This window comes from Seriola lalandi, unplaced genomic scaffold, assembly GCF_002814215.2.
Source record: "Seriola lalandi dorsalis isolate HSWRI2012SDOR001 ecotype SW California unplaced genomic scaffold, Sedor1 jcf7180002054570, whole genome shotgun sequence".
Lineage (NCBI taxonomy): Eukaryota > Metazoa > Chordata > Actinopteri > Carangiformes > Carangidae > Seriola > Seriola lalandi.
Window position 1 is genome coordinate 4,396,213 of NW_019525123.1, and position 19,035 is coordinate 4,415,247.

Here is a 19,035-nt window from a genome sequence, read left to right on the forward strand (position 1 = left end):
ACTGTGCTCAAACAGGGCGCAGATACTCTGCTCGTGCTGACCAATAATTACTCCCTGATGGCCAACTGCTCGCTGGACTGGGTGCAATTCAGAGCTAGTGTCTGCGAGGTCCATTTCATGGCCAGATTGTTCTGTCATGGTGGATGGAAGTCAGGACCCACGATGCAGATAAGACACTGAATGGGTGCAGGAAACACAGGTGTTTATTACACAAAAAAAAAGGTAGGAGCGGGGCAGGGGTTGCTGGATCTTGGGAGGGTAGCTGGGCTGCTGGGGCTTGGAAGGGTGGCTGGGCTGCTTGGATTTGGAAGGGTGGCGGCAGAAGCAGGACCACTTGGGGTTAGCTGACAATCTGGCGAAGAGCTGTGGACTGGACCAAGGCTTTATGCAGACTGGAGTGAAGGTGACTTGATTGCAGATTGCTGGCAGGTGGCTTGATTACTGACGGCTGGCAGGTGTGCAGGTCAGCTCCGCCCAGCTCCAGACAGACAAACACTAAGATCCTGACAACAATAGAAGCTCTTTATGACAACCCGAGGGCCAGACTTAAAATGAATGGTGTAGTTTCAAACCCCTTTTCACTGGAAAGGGGAACAAGGCAGGGTTGTCCAATTAGCCCCCTTTTATTTTTATTTTTTATTTTTTATTGAACCCGAGTCAATGGATTATACAAAATGAGAACATTAAAGGAATACATATGAAGGGAGGAGAACAAAAGATCTCCTTGTTTGCAGATGACATACTGATAGTTATCCAGTCCAGAACAATCTATAGTACATTTGTTTTCACTTTTGGAGGAATATGGATCTTTCTCTGGATATAAGTTAAATGTTTCAAAAACACAAATTCTCAGTTTCAACTACAGTCCCTCAGATGAAGAAAAGATATAATTTGAGTTGGGAAGCTGAATCCATGAGGTATCTGGGGGTGAATATACCAGCTGATTTGTCAAAGATGCTCTCACTGAATGTTCTCCCCCTGAACAACAAAATTAGAGGAGACATTAGGAGATGGGATTTAATCCCATTTCTTAATTTTGGCTCTCGTATCGAATCGGTTAAAATGGTTATTCTGCCGAGGTTATTGTATTTCTTTCAATCCCTTCCACTAGATATACCTGATCAACAGTTCCAGGAGTGGGATAAACTCATCTCTAGGTACATTTGGCAGGGGCCCGACCAAGAATCAAATATCAGAATTTACAGTTAGCAAAAAATAAGGGGGGGGTTGCGCTCCCATGTTTAAAAGATTATTACATTGCAGCTCAGTTGAGACCGTTAGTGTGTTGGTGCAATCCAGAATATAGGGCTAGATGGAAGGAGGTAGAGGGGGCCATAACAGCAGAGTTCCCAATTCAAGCTGCAATAGGGGATAAGGGATTGATGATGAAATTAACAGATCTGGGAAACCCCTGGATTGGTTTACCACTTAAGATATGGAATAAGTTAATAACTAAAAAGAAATTGAAAGAGGCGATAAAAGTACTGAGATGGTGTGCATTTGATCCAGATTTCATGCCTAAAAATTTGGATGCGAGATTCAAGACCTGGAAAACTAAGGGACTAACAGCATATTGTACTTTTTTGTGTAAGGGGTCAATGAACAGTTTTCAAAACCTAAAGAGACAATTTGGTCTAAATAAAGATGACTTCTTTAGATTTTTACAGGTTCGTCACCAGGTTGAACAAATAAGGAAAGAGATTAAACAAGAGCAATGGGATAACAATCTACTAAAAGTATTTATGGATGCATATGTTTCAGGCTCAGGCCAAAAAACCATCTCAAGACTCTATGGGGGTTTACAACAAATGAAGGGTAACTCACTGCATGTAAAAAAGAAATGGGAGAGGGAAGGAAATCTAGTTCTAAGCGAAGAAGATTGGGAATATTTATGTGAGATACAATGGAAAACATCAAATTCAACACTATGGAGAGAGTTTTGTTGGAAAACCCTTATTAGATTTTTCGTCACCCCAGCTCAAAAACGACACTATTCTAATTCGTCTCTATGTTGGAGACAATGCGGATGCCTAGAGGCAAATCATTTTCACATATTTTGGTCTTGTTCGGTGTTGTTGACTTTCTGGCAGGAAGTCCACAACATTTTGCAAAAAGTATTTCAGACAGACATTACTTTTGAGTTTGTATCATTATACTTAGGAGTTTTACCATTGGAAAATGTCTCCTCTGATGACAAATACTTATTTCAGATTCTAAGTGCCGCTTCTAGAAAAGCTATAACAAGGAAGTGGCTAAGATTAGAAAAACCTACGGTAGATGAGTGGTTCGACATAATTTATAACATTTTTAAGATGGAAAGAATTACTTTTGCTATAAGACTAAAACAGGGTCTGTTTTTGAAAAGATGGGATAGATGGATTAGATATGTCACTCCGATCCGTCCATCGTTTGTCTAGTACCAGGTCTTGTATCCATTTTCTTTTTTCATCTATGCTTTTCCTATTCAACCCTTTTGCATCGGTATTTTTGATTTTTCTTTTTTTTCTATAGTATAGCAGAGGTGCACCCCAGCATCCTTGTTCTAAGCCTAAAGAGTTAAGTTCTCAATTTTTGTATTTTAATAATTTCATCTTTCATGGGATGAGGGAGGTCCAATCATCCCTATCTGTATGGTCAGTGGAATCGTGGATGTATTACTGTGCAATTCAGTTGTAATTTACAGATGAATGGATGAGACTAGTGAATTGATATGTGAATGAACATGTAAAACATAAAAATCACAATAAAAACAGAATTGAAAAAAAAAAAAGGAATTGTGAAGGGAATTGTGGACCGATAGGCATAATTCATGATGGCATTGGTATCAATAAAATCGAATCAATTCCCATCCCTAGTTTTCAGTGGTGTCATAAAAATCTATATTTCCACAGAAAATGTATTTTCAAATGTTTCCAGCTGGAGATGAGGAGATGAACTCGCAAGTACTAAAATTCAATGTGATGTCGACCCCACTAAGCATGATCACACACCACTGTATTACTGATAGAGAAGATTATTTGCCAAACAGGGAGGGATTAACAGAGATTACAGAAACCAAAGTGAAAACACTTGGCTGCAACACCCATCATAATTTGCCAACTGTGATGCTGGCTTGCAGTCAGAAATGGTTTGGCCCCACCCAGCGAGAGTCACTAATGATTGATTCTACACGCAGAACTGTCATTGTCGCTAACTGAGGTCTGAGCAGTGTGCAGTCAGTCACCAGAACATTTTAAAGGCTAGTTGTGATTTTCATAAAGTGGATTGTACTCTCTGAAATTAATGTGTGACTGATGCTGAGTTTGATTCCCATTTCATACTCCTATATTTCCCTCTTAATTTTCTGTGGTGTCGTGATCAACAATTCATGGTAGATCAGGAAATGTGCCATATGTCTGCCACTTCTGTTGAACATATCATTTTCATGGAGTGATGGAGCAATCATAACTTTTTCTGTTTTTATGGCAATTCCACACTTTCCTTCTTCCATCCACCTTTACACAAATCTGTTCCTTCAGATGAGTGGAAGGAGGAGCTTCCTGTTCTTTAAGAGTCCATTTATGCCAGCAGACATACTGCAGTTGCCAGAGCCATATTTCTTTTAGACAACAAGCAAAATCACCCCACTGTCTCTATCTTGTCTGCTAAATAAATTGTAATCTCCTGCAGCCCATCAGGTACTGTGAAACCCATACACACACACATCAATATGACACAAAACTCACACTCAAGGGCAGTAGTGTGATGTCATGGGCGAATAGGACACCTCAGAGCTTTGAGGGCTGAAGGAGTCAACGGTCTAAATCACTCATCCCCCAGAGGATAATCTAACCAATGATTTAGTGGGAGTCACGGAGTCACTCTCAGCAGCTTCCACTCCAGTGGAGGGATATATTAGTGTGTGTGTGCGTGTGTGTGTGTGTGTGTGTGTGTGTGTGTGTCTATGGTTTTGTGGACAAATTTTGGTTTGAAACCATGGTTGTGAGGACATTTTGGCCAGTCCTCACAACTTGAAAGGGCTGTTTGACTTGGTCAGGCATTTACTTTAAGGTAAAGGTGGGTTAGGATAAGGAGCTAGGGAATGCATTATGTCAACAAGTGTCCTCCCAACTACAGAAAGACCAAGGTGAGTGTGTGTGTGTGTGTGTGTGTGTGTGTGTGTGTGTGTGTACAGTATGTGTGTGAGCAAGCAAGGGGAGAGAGGTTATTCGCCTCACACTGTCACTCTTTGAGGCTCCCATGAGACCAATTACCAATACCCTGTGGCTCCACACACACACACACACACACACACACACACATAATCTTACACTACATAGGAATTGCCGCTGCTTGACAGTGTGATCAACATAATAGCTGAACATGAGCTTCATACATCAGTGTCGATGAGTGAGAGGTGACGGCGGCTTGAATAGTGTGATAGTTATTACATAAGAACACAAGTGTACACCGAGAAAAAAGAAATTCACACAAAACTCAACATGTCAAGCCAGAGGCACCAGGAGTAAATGTTAGCCAAGAAAGTGTTTGATGTCACTAATGCTGTGTAAACTTGTAAGAGGTCAGCATGATGAACAAACAAATCAGCTAGAAGCCTGTTCCTTTTTGCCTCTTATCTAATTATTGACATTGGAATGGACACTAATCTTGTTACAGAGCACAGGGAGCTTGCGTCCTTGTTTGGTACTGGGTTTGATCTCAGAGTTTCTTCTGGTCACTCAGCAAAACTCTTCAGGGCAACATTCATTTTATCTCAGGAACACTTCTGGCTGATTGATTTGCCGAATGCCATTTGTTTGAATGTAAGAGGACACATTGTACCCCCCACAATAGCAAAATCCTGGGATAGATCTAATAGTTTTCTTTGAAAAATTCTGATTCAACCTATTTCCACATAGTCAGACAAGTTGTGTGTGTAAACAATAATGTGGTCATGTACTGTATACTAATGCCTTGCTGGACCTATCAAGTGAAAACGAATAATATTCATGATCTATTACATAATTACATGGTGTAGGTGTGTTCGTAGGTGTATATGATGATGAGGCTGTTCACACAGTGCACAGCATGAATACAGACATACAGTATGTGGGAATTTATGCATACATGTGATTCATTGGTAAGAATGATGTGATGTGACATGAACTGTGGCCCTGGGGCTGAGGTTTTAATTAACTGGTAGGAGAGGCGCTGGCTGGTGCAGCTATTGCAGTACCATGCATCGCCATGTCTGGTCCACAGTGACTCCTAGAGCACACACACACACATAGCACAGACACACACACACACACACACACACACACACACACACACACACACACACACACACACACACACACACAGCACAGACAAGGACACACACACAAACACGAACACACAAAAAAAGCCATCTGGCTATAGTAGGGTGCAGCTAACTTGTGAGTGATGTAATTTTACTGTCTCTCTTTTTGCCTGCTAACATTGCAAAGTTGTTCATTGTTATGATTTTGTCAATGTGTAGAAGTCAACATTGGCTAATGTCTTGAAAAATTAGAGAAAGAAAAAAGGTTTGATTTAGTAATGTTGTTTGTTCCCTGTTTTATGTATAAGTGCACAGACAAAACACAAATACACAAAGCTAAATCAGCTAATCAGTCTTTGGTTGTTTTACTGTTTTGATTGTGATGTTTTATTAAAGGGTATTAAATCTATATTCAGTCCACATCTCACTTTCATGGTGACAACCACAAACAAAAAAATGTGACTAATACATTTTCAAACAAGAAAAATTACACCTATGCCGTGTTATTCCACTCTATATTATGAATGTATAATACAGAGAAAATGGGGAAAAAAAAATAATAAGAAAGAATGTGGTAATGACAGTGGTAGTGGAGGACAACAAATGTGTGAATTATATTGTACCTTAACCTTCGGCACTGCAGGTGTGAATGATAAAGAGTAACAACTTCCAGCATGTTTTAAAACAATTAATTTTCACTTCAAGTATCCAAATACCTCCATTTTGTATGTTACTACGGATTTGGTTTAATTTGATGCTATACACAATGTATATTGGGTGATTCTGAGCTTTCTTTATACTGTTGAAGATGATGTCTACCTCCATTTTTAGTGATCAAGGCCCCTGCAACACTAAAAAAAGAAAGACCTGGGATTTGATGTGCTTACTGCATCTCCTTCTATAAAATTTACCTCATCATTTTACACTACAGTCACTTCTTTGCTCTCTTTTCATCTTGATTCATCTCAGCTAGAGAGGAGAGCAAAGATACAGATTCTTTTTGTCTGGAAAATAGCCAGGGGAGGCACCTGAGGGCTATAACCTCAGAGTAAATGCCAACATTAGCACATTTAAGCTAGCAATAAGACAGGTGGCATCTTAGATAGATAATAAAAAGCACACAAGCACAAACATTATTAAGTAAGGCCTAAACAGGCTGTTTTACAGTCGATATAAATGTACAATGTTCAACATGATTGCAAGTTTGAGTTTATAAAACCATTCATCATGAGCAGGCCTCAAAGGATTGATGATAAAAAACATACAAAAATGAGACGGTACGAGAAAGAAACAGCACCATACACACTGTTGTGGAAAGACCAAATGTCTACACGAGGACAAAGGATGTACTTTGCTGTTCAGTATCTAAAGTAAAAAAAAAAAAGTATATGGTAATATGGTAGAATTGATATTGTTGTTATTCTTATTGTTCTCACAAAAATTCCTTGATGTGTACATTGTATATTCTGCAACTCTATATACTGCCCACATACAAGTTGAAACCCGAAAACTGAGTCTGTCCACAAAATTTCATCTAGATTATGCCAGGTTTGACTCATCGAGTGACTCCCACCACCCGCACTGCCATCTGACTCATTGGGTTACAATGCAAACAAAAATCGATTTAGGAGCATCGAGAGCAGGTGATAAAAGTCACAATGAAAAGTGTAATCAAATCATCCAGTTATGGCTCCTGTGAGGAGTCTGCCCCCACATCCAACCTCTGGCAGAGAGGAAATAAACTTTCTTGCTCCTTGTGTTCTCTATCCTCTATGAAGTCTTTGTGGGAATATGATGCTTTGTTCAGCGCAGTATAGAGCATGCACTGCTTTATTTTTCAATTAATGAATCCAATCAATCATTTGTCCTGTCTTTCTGTTTGGTTTCAAGCTGCAGAAGGCTTTAATAGCCTGCTCACGTAGGCACCGGAGGTAACGTTGCAGAAAGCGGCCTGGAGTCTAAACAGACAGTTTGTCTTTTTTGTTGATTTTTGTCCTCTCCACATTGTCGTTATGAATTAATTACAAAGTGTTGGTGAGGTTTCCAAAGATAAACTGAAGAACTTCAATTTGTGAAAAGAGGAGGCTGGGCACAGTTGTGTGCACACACACAGACACCAAAACCACCGGTCCCTGGAACGCATACACACACAACCCTATCACCCACATAGCCTCCACTCCACAGGTAAAGAGCTTCTCCTCAAACTGCTCCAGGCGTTGATACCTTTGGCCTCAGGGTATGGTGCCTCCAGAGGACAAACTTATTCTCTGTCTCTTGCTTGCTCTCTCCTGTTTCTCTTTCACACACAGACATACATATGCAAGTCAGACCTTTTTGAGGCATTCCTGCACAGACTCTTTTGATGACATCAGTAAGGGGACAAAGACTTGAAAGTGATCATGTTTTGCATGCCAGTGGTAAGATGCATATTCACTAGGACAAATATCTTCATTACTGCCTCTGCATTCATTTTTTTGGTTTGTGTCCCCCCCCCCAAAAAAAAAAAAAAAAAAAATTCTTTGAGAGCATCTCTGGGGCATATTAACTCTTTACTTATCTCAAACACATTGCACTTCCTACAAATTCTTCACAATAAAAGCTTCCAATAAAAAAGTTTGTCTGCAGAGAGTTTTTTAGTGTAAAGCAGCCACAGTAGGAAAAGGCTCAGCTTTTATTTGCAGTCACTTAACACACCGTGGCTCGGCACAGCTATCCCCCACTGTGAGGCTATAGTGTGAAAACCCTACAAGACTCTGGACAGTATTACTATATTACCTGCAGTACTGGATATAAATATATCCTGTGGATGTGAATGAGATGGTTCGTTGAGCCAACCTGAACAAAAAGCTGTGGTATCTGAGTCAGTGGAGTATTAAATGGATCACATCTCATACACTTCGTTCTCTTTAAATGACAAATGTGGTCCACGTCCATTTAAGTTTTTTATATCCTGTTTCTATGTTAGTTTTATATTACACCGTGAATGTGAGAAGTCATACATAATTGCTACAGGATGTCACGGGTAAACATGGATATTCCTGTGAAATTATACATTACATTTATATTTCTTAAATCCTAAGAAACTTTATCAAATCCCAAGATTTCCCTTGTATGGAAATTCCATATCTGGTACTAAAACAGATTTTCAGCTATCTACTACTAGTTTTCAATATTGTGGGTAGAAATATACCACAGTGGAACACTTATACACTTAACACTAATATTGACTGATTGACTGATTCATTTGTAACATTACAAGTAATCACTTTCTGTAATGCATCCCCAGTTATCACAGTGTTTTGTACTATAACTGTTATAAATTACAGTTGGCATTTTTTGAAAACGGCTTACTTTAATCCTGTTAAATGGAAACCTTTTTTCCCCAACACTGATCGTGCTGTCACCACACACACGTAAACAGAGGAAAACATGCCTACAAGATGGCAAGCAGGCAGACAGGCAGGCGTTGAGTTAAATACACACATGCACACACATAAAACACCAGAAATGCTGCATAGTAAAAAGCATAATAACAGTCTGTCAAGCTTTTGAGTGTGTGATCTATAAAATATGTCAGCGTATGGATGAATGCACACACACTTATGACTTTTTTCAGCCATTCTTGTTGAATTGGCTCCAAAGTCAAGATCACAATCCCATATACATGCATGCTAATAACTGCCTTCTCTGACCTGACACACACACTATTCAGAACAATTACATGCACAACAGTCAGGAATGCCAAACCAAATGATACACACACACACACACACACACACACACACACACACACACACACACACACACACACACACACACATACACTGAAAATTTTATGTAATGAGCTCAGGGTGAGCACTAAGTGTCTGATCAGACACAGCAAGAAAACTTACTGTTTCTTTGGCTAATAAGGAAAAAATAAACACTTAGAAAACAAACGATAAAGTATCCCTCACTGTGAAAATGCCAAAAGCAGCAGCAATATCATATTTTCATACTTAGTTAAAATGTGATCAGAACTCTCTTATGAATAAGTTATGGATGAGTGACGTGGATAAACAAACAGAAGAACCTGTTACAAAATCACTAAATATTATCATTTGGGACTATTATGGCTATTAATGTCAAAAAACAAGAAAAAAAACACATGTTCAAGTAGCCATCAGGTGACCTATTATATACCATCTGTGGAGACATTTTCTTCCACAGAATTTGTTAATAATCTCATTCCTCCTCCATCTCTTTGTGCCTCTTTCCCTCCCCCTCTGATCTTACCCCACACCTTGCTTTTTTGAATCAGCCTCTTTCTTGCTCTTTTTTTTTTTTTTTACCATTCTCTGTCTGTGCTTTCTCTCTCAGTTTCTTTCTGTCACACACTCTGTTTTTCCCTCTCTGTCTGCCACTCTGGCATGGTTTCGTTGGTTCTTATCTATTCTCCCCACTATCTGGTGTTGAGGGAAGATAAGCATGCATTTGCATGTTTAATGAACCAAACACCCCCGATTCCCCTCAGTATGAGGACACACACACACACGAGTGCACAGATATACAAATGCACGCGTCCGGACAAACACAAACACACACATACACACACACTGCTGCTGCTTTTGGCCCTGCAGGCCTTCATCTCTTTGCAACTGACATGGAGTCACCAGCTGCTGACTCCTACAGGAATAAACATGGCCTATCTATCTGCCTTCACATCAACAGCTGGAATGACACAGAGTGGACATTATTGGGCCTAATCAAATCATTTCAAGACAAAAAGGAAATGATATGACATATTTGCAAGAAACAACTAAATCCCAAATAAAGTTGGAGGTTTATTTGATCCCTGAGAGAGCACTTAATGACTGAATACCTGATGACCAACGCTCACAAAAAGCTGACAAAATCCTTGACAGGGTAGAAACAAGATGTAATGGCTCTCTGCCATTACAACTAAATAGATATCCCATTATCTCTATGGAAAATACATTAATCTGTTATTCATATTTTGACAAAATAAAAAAATACACCCTCGGGTCCACAATCTCACACATTGTAAACAAAATCCCATATCTATGTGCATTACATCATTGTCTTTCAAAAAAATTATTTAGCAGAAGTCTTAAATCGTGAATACCTTTTCTGTGATTATTTGCTTTTGCTTAAACTGTTTAACTTTTATACAGTATAACCCGTCTTGTATTTTAAAATCTTCAAAATCCTGTATTGAAAACCAGAAGCACATTTTTTGACTTTCCTGCCACACTCATTCTGTGTTCTTCTGTTAAACATATTGCCACCCTGGGATAAATGTGACAGCTGTCTGCAAGATATGATTTGTCCAAAACAAAAAAACAGTTGTTGACAAAAAATAGGTCTATTTAAATAATAGCAAAATAAGACAGATTCTTCCTTCATGATGGGTGAGATGAGAGAGAAATTAAAAGAAAAAAACAGCAGGCACTGTCTTCATCATAAGGAAGACCTCAAAAATTGGCAACATGCATCAAAATGACAAACTTTAAAGTGCAAAGATTAGCATTAGCACTCCATTTGGTTTCATGTTGAAGCAGATTGTTTCTCTATGGAGTGACAGAGCTTTCACTGTTCTGGCCATCGTTCAAGAAATCAGCCATCGACTGGACAAGCAGGATTTAAGCTCCTAGTATACACTGGCTGTACCTAAATGTCCCTGAGCAACAATCAATCGCTAACTGCCTGACCTCTGACTGCACTGCTCAGTATGAAGTGCATTCTTCAATTAGCAGCCTTAATAAAATATCAGTTTTATAAATTTATTAACCTGGCTGCTAGCAATACTATCAAGTCATTGTAGGGTAACACAAAGCAAAAGGTAGGGTTCCTCCATATACAGTGAAATGTGTAATGTGAGAAAAAAAATGCACTCGCTGAAAAGCCAAGAAGTAATTTAAGGGCAAAGAGAGACAGATAGGGAGAAGAGATGAAACAACACAGAGAGAGGCAGACAGAAAGATAGACAGTAGGAACGAGAGCGGTATGAGAGATGTTGCCACCTGCCACCATTTTTCTCGTCTCTTCTTGGAAATGCATCATCAGTCATTAGGGGGGAGCATGACTTGTGGTATCATCACTCACACACATACACTCACATACACACTCACCCAAACACAAGGTGTATTTTAAGGTGTAATGCAGCGGCCTATAATTTGAGTTCCCTCTATACAGCATTTTGCTGAGCTTATAAAACCGCCTGCGGCTAATGGTGTGATGGATCCCTCTATTATCACTCAATGCAGGAGACAAGAGTGGGGTGTAGAGAGATAAAGGATTGTAATTGGACAGTATTTTAGCCGTGGCAAAAACAGGAAGGTGATCAGGAACAGAAAGAGAGCATGTAAAAAGCTGTAAAATGATATCTGCATGATGAAGTAAAAAAGCTCTCCAAGTGTGATGGACCTGTCCTCTAAATTAAATCAAACAAACATAACTGTGTATCTAAAGCTATTTCAGATTCATATGATGTAACAACAAAGGTCAAAAATGATATAAATATGATATGAATGATAAAATAATATACTGAGTTCATATAGTGAAACATGATAAAATGTTAAAAGACACATTGATTCAAACCACACTTTTGAGTATATTTTCATTTGCAGCAGAGCTCTGTGAAACTTGGTCCACCACTTTGGTCCAGACTAAAATATCTCAACTGTTAAGCTGAAATTTGGTCAAGCTGTTCATGTTCCTCACAGGATTAATTGTAACAAATATAGCACTATCGTCAGGTCAAGTGTGCCTTAGCACAGCATCACAGAGCCGCTGGCATGGACTGCAGACTATTGGTTCTCTTGTCAAAACACTGATGTCAAATGGGCTTTGAAGATGAGATAAGAAGATCAGGGAAGAGAGAAAAGTTACAGAGAAATGAGAAAATTGGATGAAACTGACAACAGACAAAAGTTGATGAAGAGAAGAGAATAGAAGAAAAGAGAACAGAAAAGAAGAGAGAAGGGTTGGACAAAACGTGATTCATTGAAAGACAACTAGGGAACTTTCACAAAATGTTTCTGGCACTCCCCATGAGCCAGGGGTCTATTAGTTGCTGTGATCAACTCTAATGTGTGTGAAGACTAAGCCTATACCAGTGGTGTGAATGCCTGATCCTCGGGGTAGGACAACTTTATAGTCTAGTAAGTGTGTTTGCCCCTGAGAAGAGTCTCGGGCACAGGCTGAAGAAATGTGTGGCTATGTGTGTGGGTGTGTTCACACAAAACGCACAAAGAGTGGAGCTGGTCCCTGCTGGTGTGGAACTAAATGTCACAGCTTGATTAGAATAAATAGTCTTATATAGGCTCTGGGACTGGGCACCAACATACAGCAGGGCAAGCGTTTGTGTGTGGTGACTTACTGCTCTTGTCCACCCTCCCCCCATTTTCCTCACTCACTCTCTCTCTCTCTCTCTCTCTCTCTCTCCGTTTCTCCCTCCTGCTCTCTCTTGGATACTCAAGCTTTACCTTTCTCTGACCTACCCAAGGGGTTTTTGGGCAGATGTGTAAGTCCGAACAACACAATCAGAAAGCTGTTACTGCCTCAGGGCACAAACTTTACACCTCACTCACCCCCCCTCTTGCTCTCCCTCACACTGTTTCACACACACACAAACCCATATATACAGCGGAGCATGCAAACAACTCAATAAAAGCAATTCAAATATTGTGTGCACATGTGTTTATCTATACGTGTGCTGCAAAAGTTTATTGATCAGGGATCTGAGTTTCTGAGAGCTAATTTCTTTCTCTGTTATTGTATCCTTGTCACTCTCACAATAAACATAACATGCATTTGCCCATATAAAACACCTTGTTGTCACTCTGTCTCCTCTCTCTGCCTTGTGATTCTTAGTTACACACATAAACTATCAACAATGGCAGGAAAAAAATCTGTGACATCTGAAGCAGCGATCTGTCTGTTTAAAAAATAGACATAATCCACTTGCTTCAACTCCTGAACATCATTAATACATGACAGCAGGATACATAAATGATAAGGCCAAACTAATTCTCTTCACTCAAGTGAAGTGACTACATGGAGAGTCAATTCAGTTTATTAGCACAGTGATAAAACAGTAAAATAATATCTGTAAAACATAAGGATGAAAACTGGAGAGGATAGAGAGAAAGATGTGTAAAGCAAGAGAATGACAAATGCGAGAGGAAAACAAATGAGAACAAGCAAAAGACAAAGAGCAAGAGAACAGGAAAGAAAATGAAAGATAATAAATCAATGAACCTATTCTGTGGCTGCCACAGGGTAATGAAAGCTATTTATTAGCCATCTCCCTCTTTCTCTGTCTCTCTCTCTCTCTCTCTCATTAGCAGGTATTAGCCGACCTGTCGGTAAACAAAGCACACACATACACACACACTCTTTACTTTCCCATACCCCCAGAATGATACATCTCTCTCCACTAAATGCTAGTAATTCCATTATGAACAACAAAACACCCACTGAGAGGTCACATTTGTTTCACTCAACTTCCCATGTCATCTGCATACCAGCTGAGGGGCTGCCCACCTTGGATTGGATTCTTCTTATCTGACGTGACCTTTCTACTTTAAAATAATTGGCAAATTATAATAGACTCCGATGTGCTGTGATATGACCTTTTTAATTGATGACATGACACAACTATACTCTGTCTCTCTCTTAATGTGCATTATTTGTTCTAAGTATAACTGATTGCTGTAATATCTACAATTGATCATCTATCGCATCATAATGCATATATACTTGATAACATGTGCCACATGACATCAAGCTGGTACTATGTTTGCTTGTAGCCAACGGAATATGACAACAGCATAATTAAATTTAGCCAGTAAATCCATGAGCTTATGTGGCATCTCATATATGGCCTTGATAATATTCTGCCCCAAGTAACGATTAGCTTAGTGGCTAGCTATTTATTTTCCAAACAGTTTAATGCACTAATAATGTGTCTCCGAATACCCAACAAGGTTACTGCAAGGCAGACGAAGGCCGGGGGAACTAATGATCTGAATCTGCCCAGAAACTGTAATTTATCTGCCTTTTAAATGAGAGAGCTACAAAAACACTGGTAAGACTCAAGTTCTGGGGTGCCCTTCTAACTCACCTGGTAGAGCACATACAATTAAGACTCAGTCCTTACTGCAGTATCCAAGTCAGCCCAGACCCTTTGCTGCATATCATTCTCTTTTACTCCCCCCTAACTTTCCTGTCTCTCTCTCTCTCTTCCACTGTTGCTGTAATAATAAAGGCAAACTCGCCCCAAAAAATAACTAAAAGTTCTGCAACAGTGGATAAATTGTGCAATAGTGTGTGCATTGAGAGTTGCACCTTAGTTTTATTAATGATTTATTTCACTGTTGTTAACAATTCCAACTCCTACTGTGGAAACCCATAAGTGGAGAGTGAAACACATATATTAATCATGTAAATTCTGTCTTCACAGCGAAAGTTATAATTGTTGACCAATACTGTAAATTGATAAACACTTAAAATAATCTTATAGCTGAATATATCTACATTATATTATGTTATAACCCATTTGTTACCAGTTCAACTGCTTTCTGACCCTAAAAATTGAACATCTTTAAGCATAACAATAATTGCCACTGTTGACATTAAAGCTTGTTTAAAATTTTACCTTTGCTTCTATGCAATTTAAAATCTGCTCAACAACTTAGGTTATCTCCATATGTTCACTTCTCCCGGTCTTGACTGACTCTTAATCCATCTACAGCATACTACATCACAGGTAAATGACACGTCAAAATGAATTATTGTATTGAAATCACTTCCTCTACATACTCAGCTCGTCGCTGAAATTATCTTCACTTGCAGGAAACACAGTGTCATATCCTATTCTCATCTTCATGTGATTTCGGGTTCTATTACTCACGTTGTTTTGGCATCTTCGTAATGGTGAAAATAGATTAAACAAATTGAAATGCATCAACCATAAATTCAGTGGTATAGCCCTTTAGAGCAGCACTGAAAGCTTGAGCTGCACAGCCAGTCACGCAGAAAAGACAGCAGGAGCAAACGTTTCCCACTGGCTGCCACTTACCACTAATGTTAGAAAAATGATAAATTGACCTTGGCATGACGTTTGGAGTATACGTCTTTGCACGTGGGTGAGTGTGTGTGTGTGTGTGTGTGTGTGTGTGTGTGTGTATGTGTGTGTGTGTTTCCTTTCTTGTAAAGTGTTGTGTCGCATGCCAACAGTTCACAGTGTGAACAGATGTTAGTCAGTAATGCCCTGGGTTTCTGCACCACAGTCAGGCATTTTTTAGGGTCCTCAGCTCTGAGGAGGAGTCCATGGAGATGCCTGAATTGCTTTATCTAGCGGAACTCAACTAAGGACATGCAGGCTCGCAGCGGCTGCCAAGAACACACACAGACAGGCAAACACAAACACAGCATTCACTCCAAGCATGTGCAATACAAACCCACAAACAGAGGGGACACAAAATTGCACACATTTGGAGTAATAACACACAGACAAAAATGGAAAAATTCAGGGTACCAGGTAGCATGTGTGCTTAAGTTCACTCTCACACTGACAGGCTTATAACATAGTAATGGCCCAACTGCTGACTTAACATGGTGGCTGCAGCTTTACACCCACAGGAAACCGTGTCTGTGAGAATATAGATTGGCATGAAAGGAGAAGCATAACTTTAGAAGGATAAGGTAAGAGTATGTTTTTCAGGAAATGACAAAAATGCTACATAGAATATATAAGACTCCTATTATTTGTCTACTTGACTCTCTTTTTTTCCCTCAAATCCAACTATGTCATGTGCTTTCCTTCATTTCTACCCTGTGCTCTATTATAACACCTTTTCACTCAAAGCCAGCCACTACACTCTATATTTAGCTGCTGCCTGTCACTGACACCCTGATGAAGGAGAAGAAAATGAGTGGTGATGTTGGAGACCATGGGAAAGGTTAGCGCTGTCTCTTTGAATAGCATCAGACTCTCTCTGATCATTCACAGTTATATTGCAGACTGTAACATCTATACTTAGGCTTGGATCAAAAAAAAAAAGAAAAGAAAAGAAGCACAAGGTAGAATCTACATAAAAGATTATGTCAATCAAAATGGATAAAATAAAAATAAGAAGGTATACTCAAAGGTGAGTTGTCACGTGTGTGTACGAAAAGAAAGACACATGCACATCACACATTTCAGTTGACATGCATTGACAAATCTGAGCACACACAAGGATGGATGTGGACTCGGTGCCATATAGTGAGCTGTCAGCAGACAAACGCTTAGCTAAGCCAATCCTCTCTATCTGATGTGATAATCATAAGATGATGCAACTGTGAGACAGTAGACTTGACAGCAGACACACTATTGCTGGCACAGATACATGCACAAGCAGATATTCTCACTTAAGTGTTGCAGGAAATAGCAAATGGAGAATTCTGATGAACTTTCCAGTAAAGTAAATATACACAAATATATATTTGAAAGTTACAGGCTATATGTTGGGAGATCAAGTTCGTCTGAGAGTGAAAACTAGCTGAAAAAAAATATCCAACCAATCTATACGGATGACTCTTGGTTCTTTGCTTTCTTACCTGTCTCATACAAAAATATTGACTGGCTTGTCTAAAATCATCTTAGATTAAGTGCTTGGTTTTCTAGAGCTAAAAAAACCCAACTAAGAACAAATCTATCTTAAGCTACATGTATTAACTTAAAACACAGTGGGTGATAAGAATTAAATAGTCTTATTGGTATTTAAGCCATTTTTAAATAGCCTGTCTAGGTATCTGAAATAGCAGACACCATCATAAATGGAAACTCTCAATAGGGCACTTAAAAAATCAAATAATTACATATGGCTGACTATGGCAAGTATGATTAAGGTGACAATAGGAAACGTTTAATGTATGGGTCTCATGTATTTTTCTGCAAAACAAGATGAGTTCTTTCTATAAGTAAGTGAAAGATAAAAGACAGTTAATTTATTCAGATATTCTGTGTTATTTGTTAGCATATCTGTGTCTTGTAGTGGAATTTGCCCAAGGATTATTAACAACAAAAACATACCACAGTCAATGCAGCTGCCCGAGGGAATTAGAGGGATGCTGAATTTATATGAACCTGACATGACAGAAAAATCCATGCAAACACAAAAACATACACATAAACGCAAATATAGTCATGCACACACACACACACACACACACACACACACACACAAAAAAAAAAAAATTTTACAGTGTAAATACTTTCGGCCAACTTTTAACCAAATTTTACTTTTACTCTGGATTTTTATTCAAAGGAGGCAAAGTATTTAGTTTATATATATATAGACTAAACTGGTATAAGCTGTTTACATGTGCAAAACATAACCAGGATACTCCAAAAAGTGTATAAGTGTGCATGTAAATGCACTCTATGAAAGAAAATGTGAGGGAACAATCATTTAGTAACAGGACAGGGGAAGATATTAAGTTCAAGGTTTGAGCTGTTAGCATAAAATTTAAAATTTGCATGCTAGTCACAGACGTCTCTCCTTCATCTTTACTCCCTATTTCTGTTAAGGGCTCTCTTTCCATCATCTGAAAATAGTTTTACCTGCAGAAAGGTCAGACTTAATAATTGGGGAACATATTGAATTATTTTGAAGGATTTCAGGGCTGTGGCTAATATGCTAATTAATGCTGTAATATGAGAAAAGGGGGTCCAGGAAGTGTGATATGGCTTGACCTAGGTTTCTCTTGCAAAGCAAAGTCTCTATGAGGACATTTTGTGACCATGTACAGTATATGTGTGGGTGGAGGCGTGCATTGTCACACTCTTACAAATGCCGCCAATGGTTGTGTCACTGTATTTGTGATATCAAGCCCTCAACAAATGTCATGGCATGTGTGTATCAGTGCAGCATGAGAAAGTGCACATTTGTGTATTTGTGAAGTGTGTCATCATACTCATAATGTTGTTGTGTCATGCATCTCTCTGTATAGTATGTGTGTTAAACCATGTAGCACCATCAATGTTTGTAGTTTTGTGTGTGTGTGTGTGTGTGTGTGTGTGTGTGTGTGTGTGTGTGTGTGTGTTTGTGTGTGTGCATTTATCTGGGTGTGTGTTTTTGTCTGGAACCTCAGTGTTGTCCCAATCCATCCTGCTGATAAATGCACTCCACAGCAGGGGGAACATTGTTCTTTTCCACTAACATCACTCCACGGATCTGAAGAGAAAACACACTGGGTGTGTATGCCATAGTGTTTGTGTTCGTACGTGCGTGTGTAGGGTGAAAGTGTATAATGGTGCAGTGAGTGTTAGTGTCATGAAGGACACAGAACCTCTTCCATCATGCTCTAAGTTTACACAAATAGAGAGGGAGAGAGAGAGAGAGAGAAAGAGAGAGAGAGAGAGAGAGAGAGAGAGAAAGAGAAATAGGGTTTGCATGTTACCTGATGCTGCTCATGCTGCCTGCCTCTGATCCCAGTTTGCATCTCTCCAGCTGGGTGGCAACAATCTGACGCTCAGCCTCAAGTTCCCTGGTCAGGCGTTCAAACTGAAGCTCCTGACAAGATAAAGTAAAACAAAGTGCGTCTGAGACAGAGGGAGAGAGGGAGAAAGAGAAAGAGCTGGCGTTCTGCTAGGAGGCTCATATGAAAGTTTGGAACTGATGTTAAGGTGTGTAACTTTACTTCAGAGATATCAAAAATCAAACAACTATGACTAACTGACTGGTCATTAATGAGGGAATGAT

At 39.3% G+C, this 19,035-nt stretch overlaps 1 protein-coding gene across 1 annotated transcript in view; it reads right to left on the reverse strand.

Moving 5' to 3' along the window:
- ctnnd2a (catenin (cadherin-associated protein), delta 2a) overlaps window positions 1-19,035 on the reverse strand; it is a 280,447-nt gene that overhangs the window by 164,463 nt on the left and 96,949 nt on the right. The window contains exon 3 of the mRNA XM_087176831.1: window positions 18,734-18,846. Coding sequence (XP_087032957.1) covers window positions 18,734-18,846 — 113 coding nt within the window. The remainder of the gene's footprint in view (window positions 1-18,733; window positions 18,847-19,035) is intronic.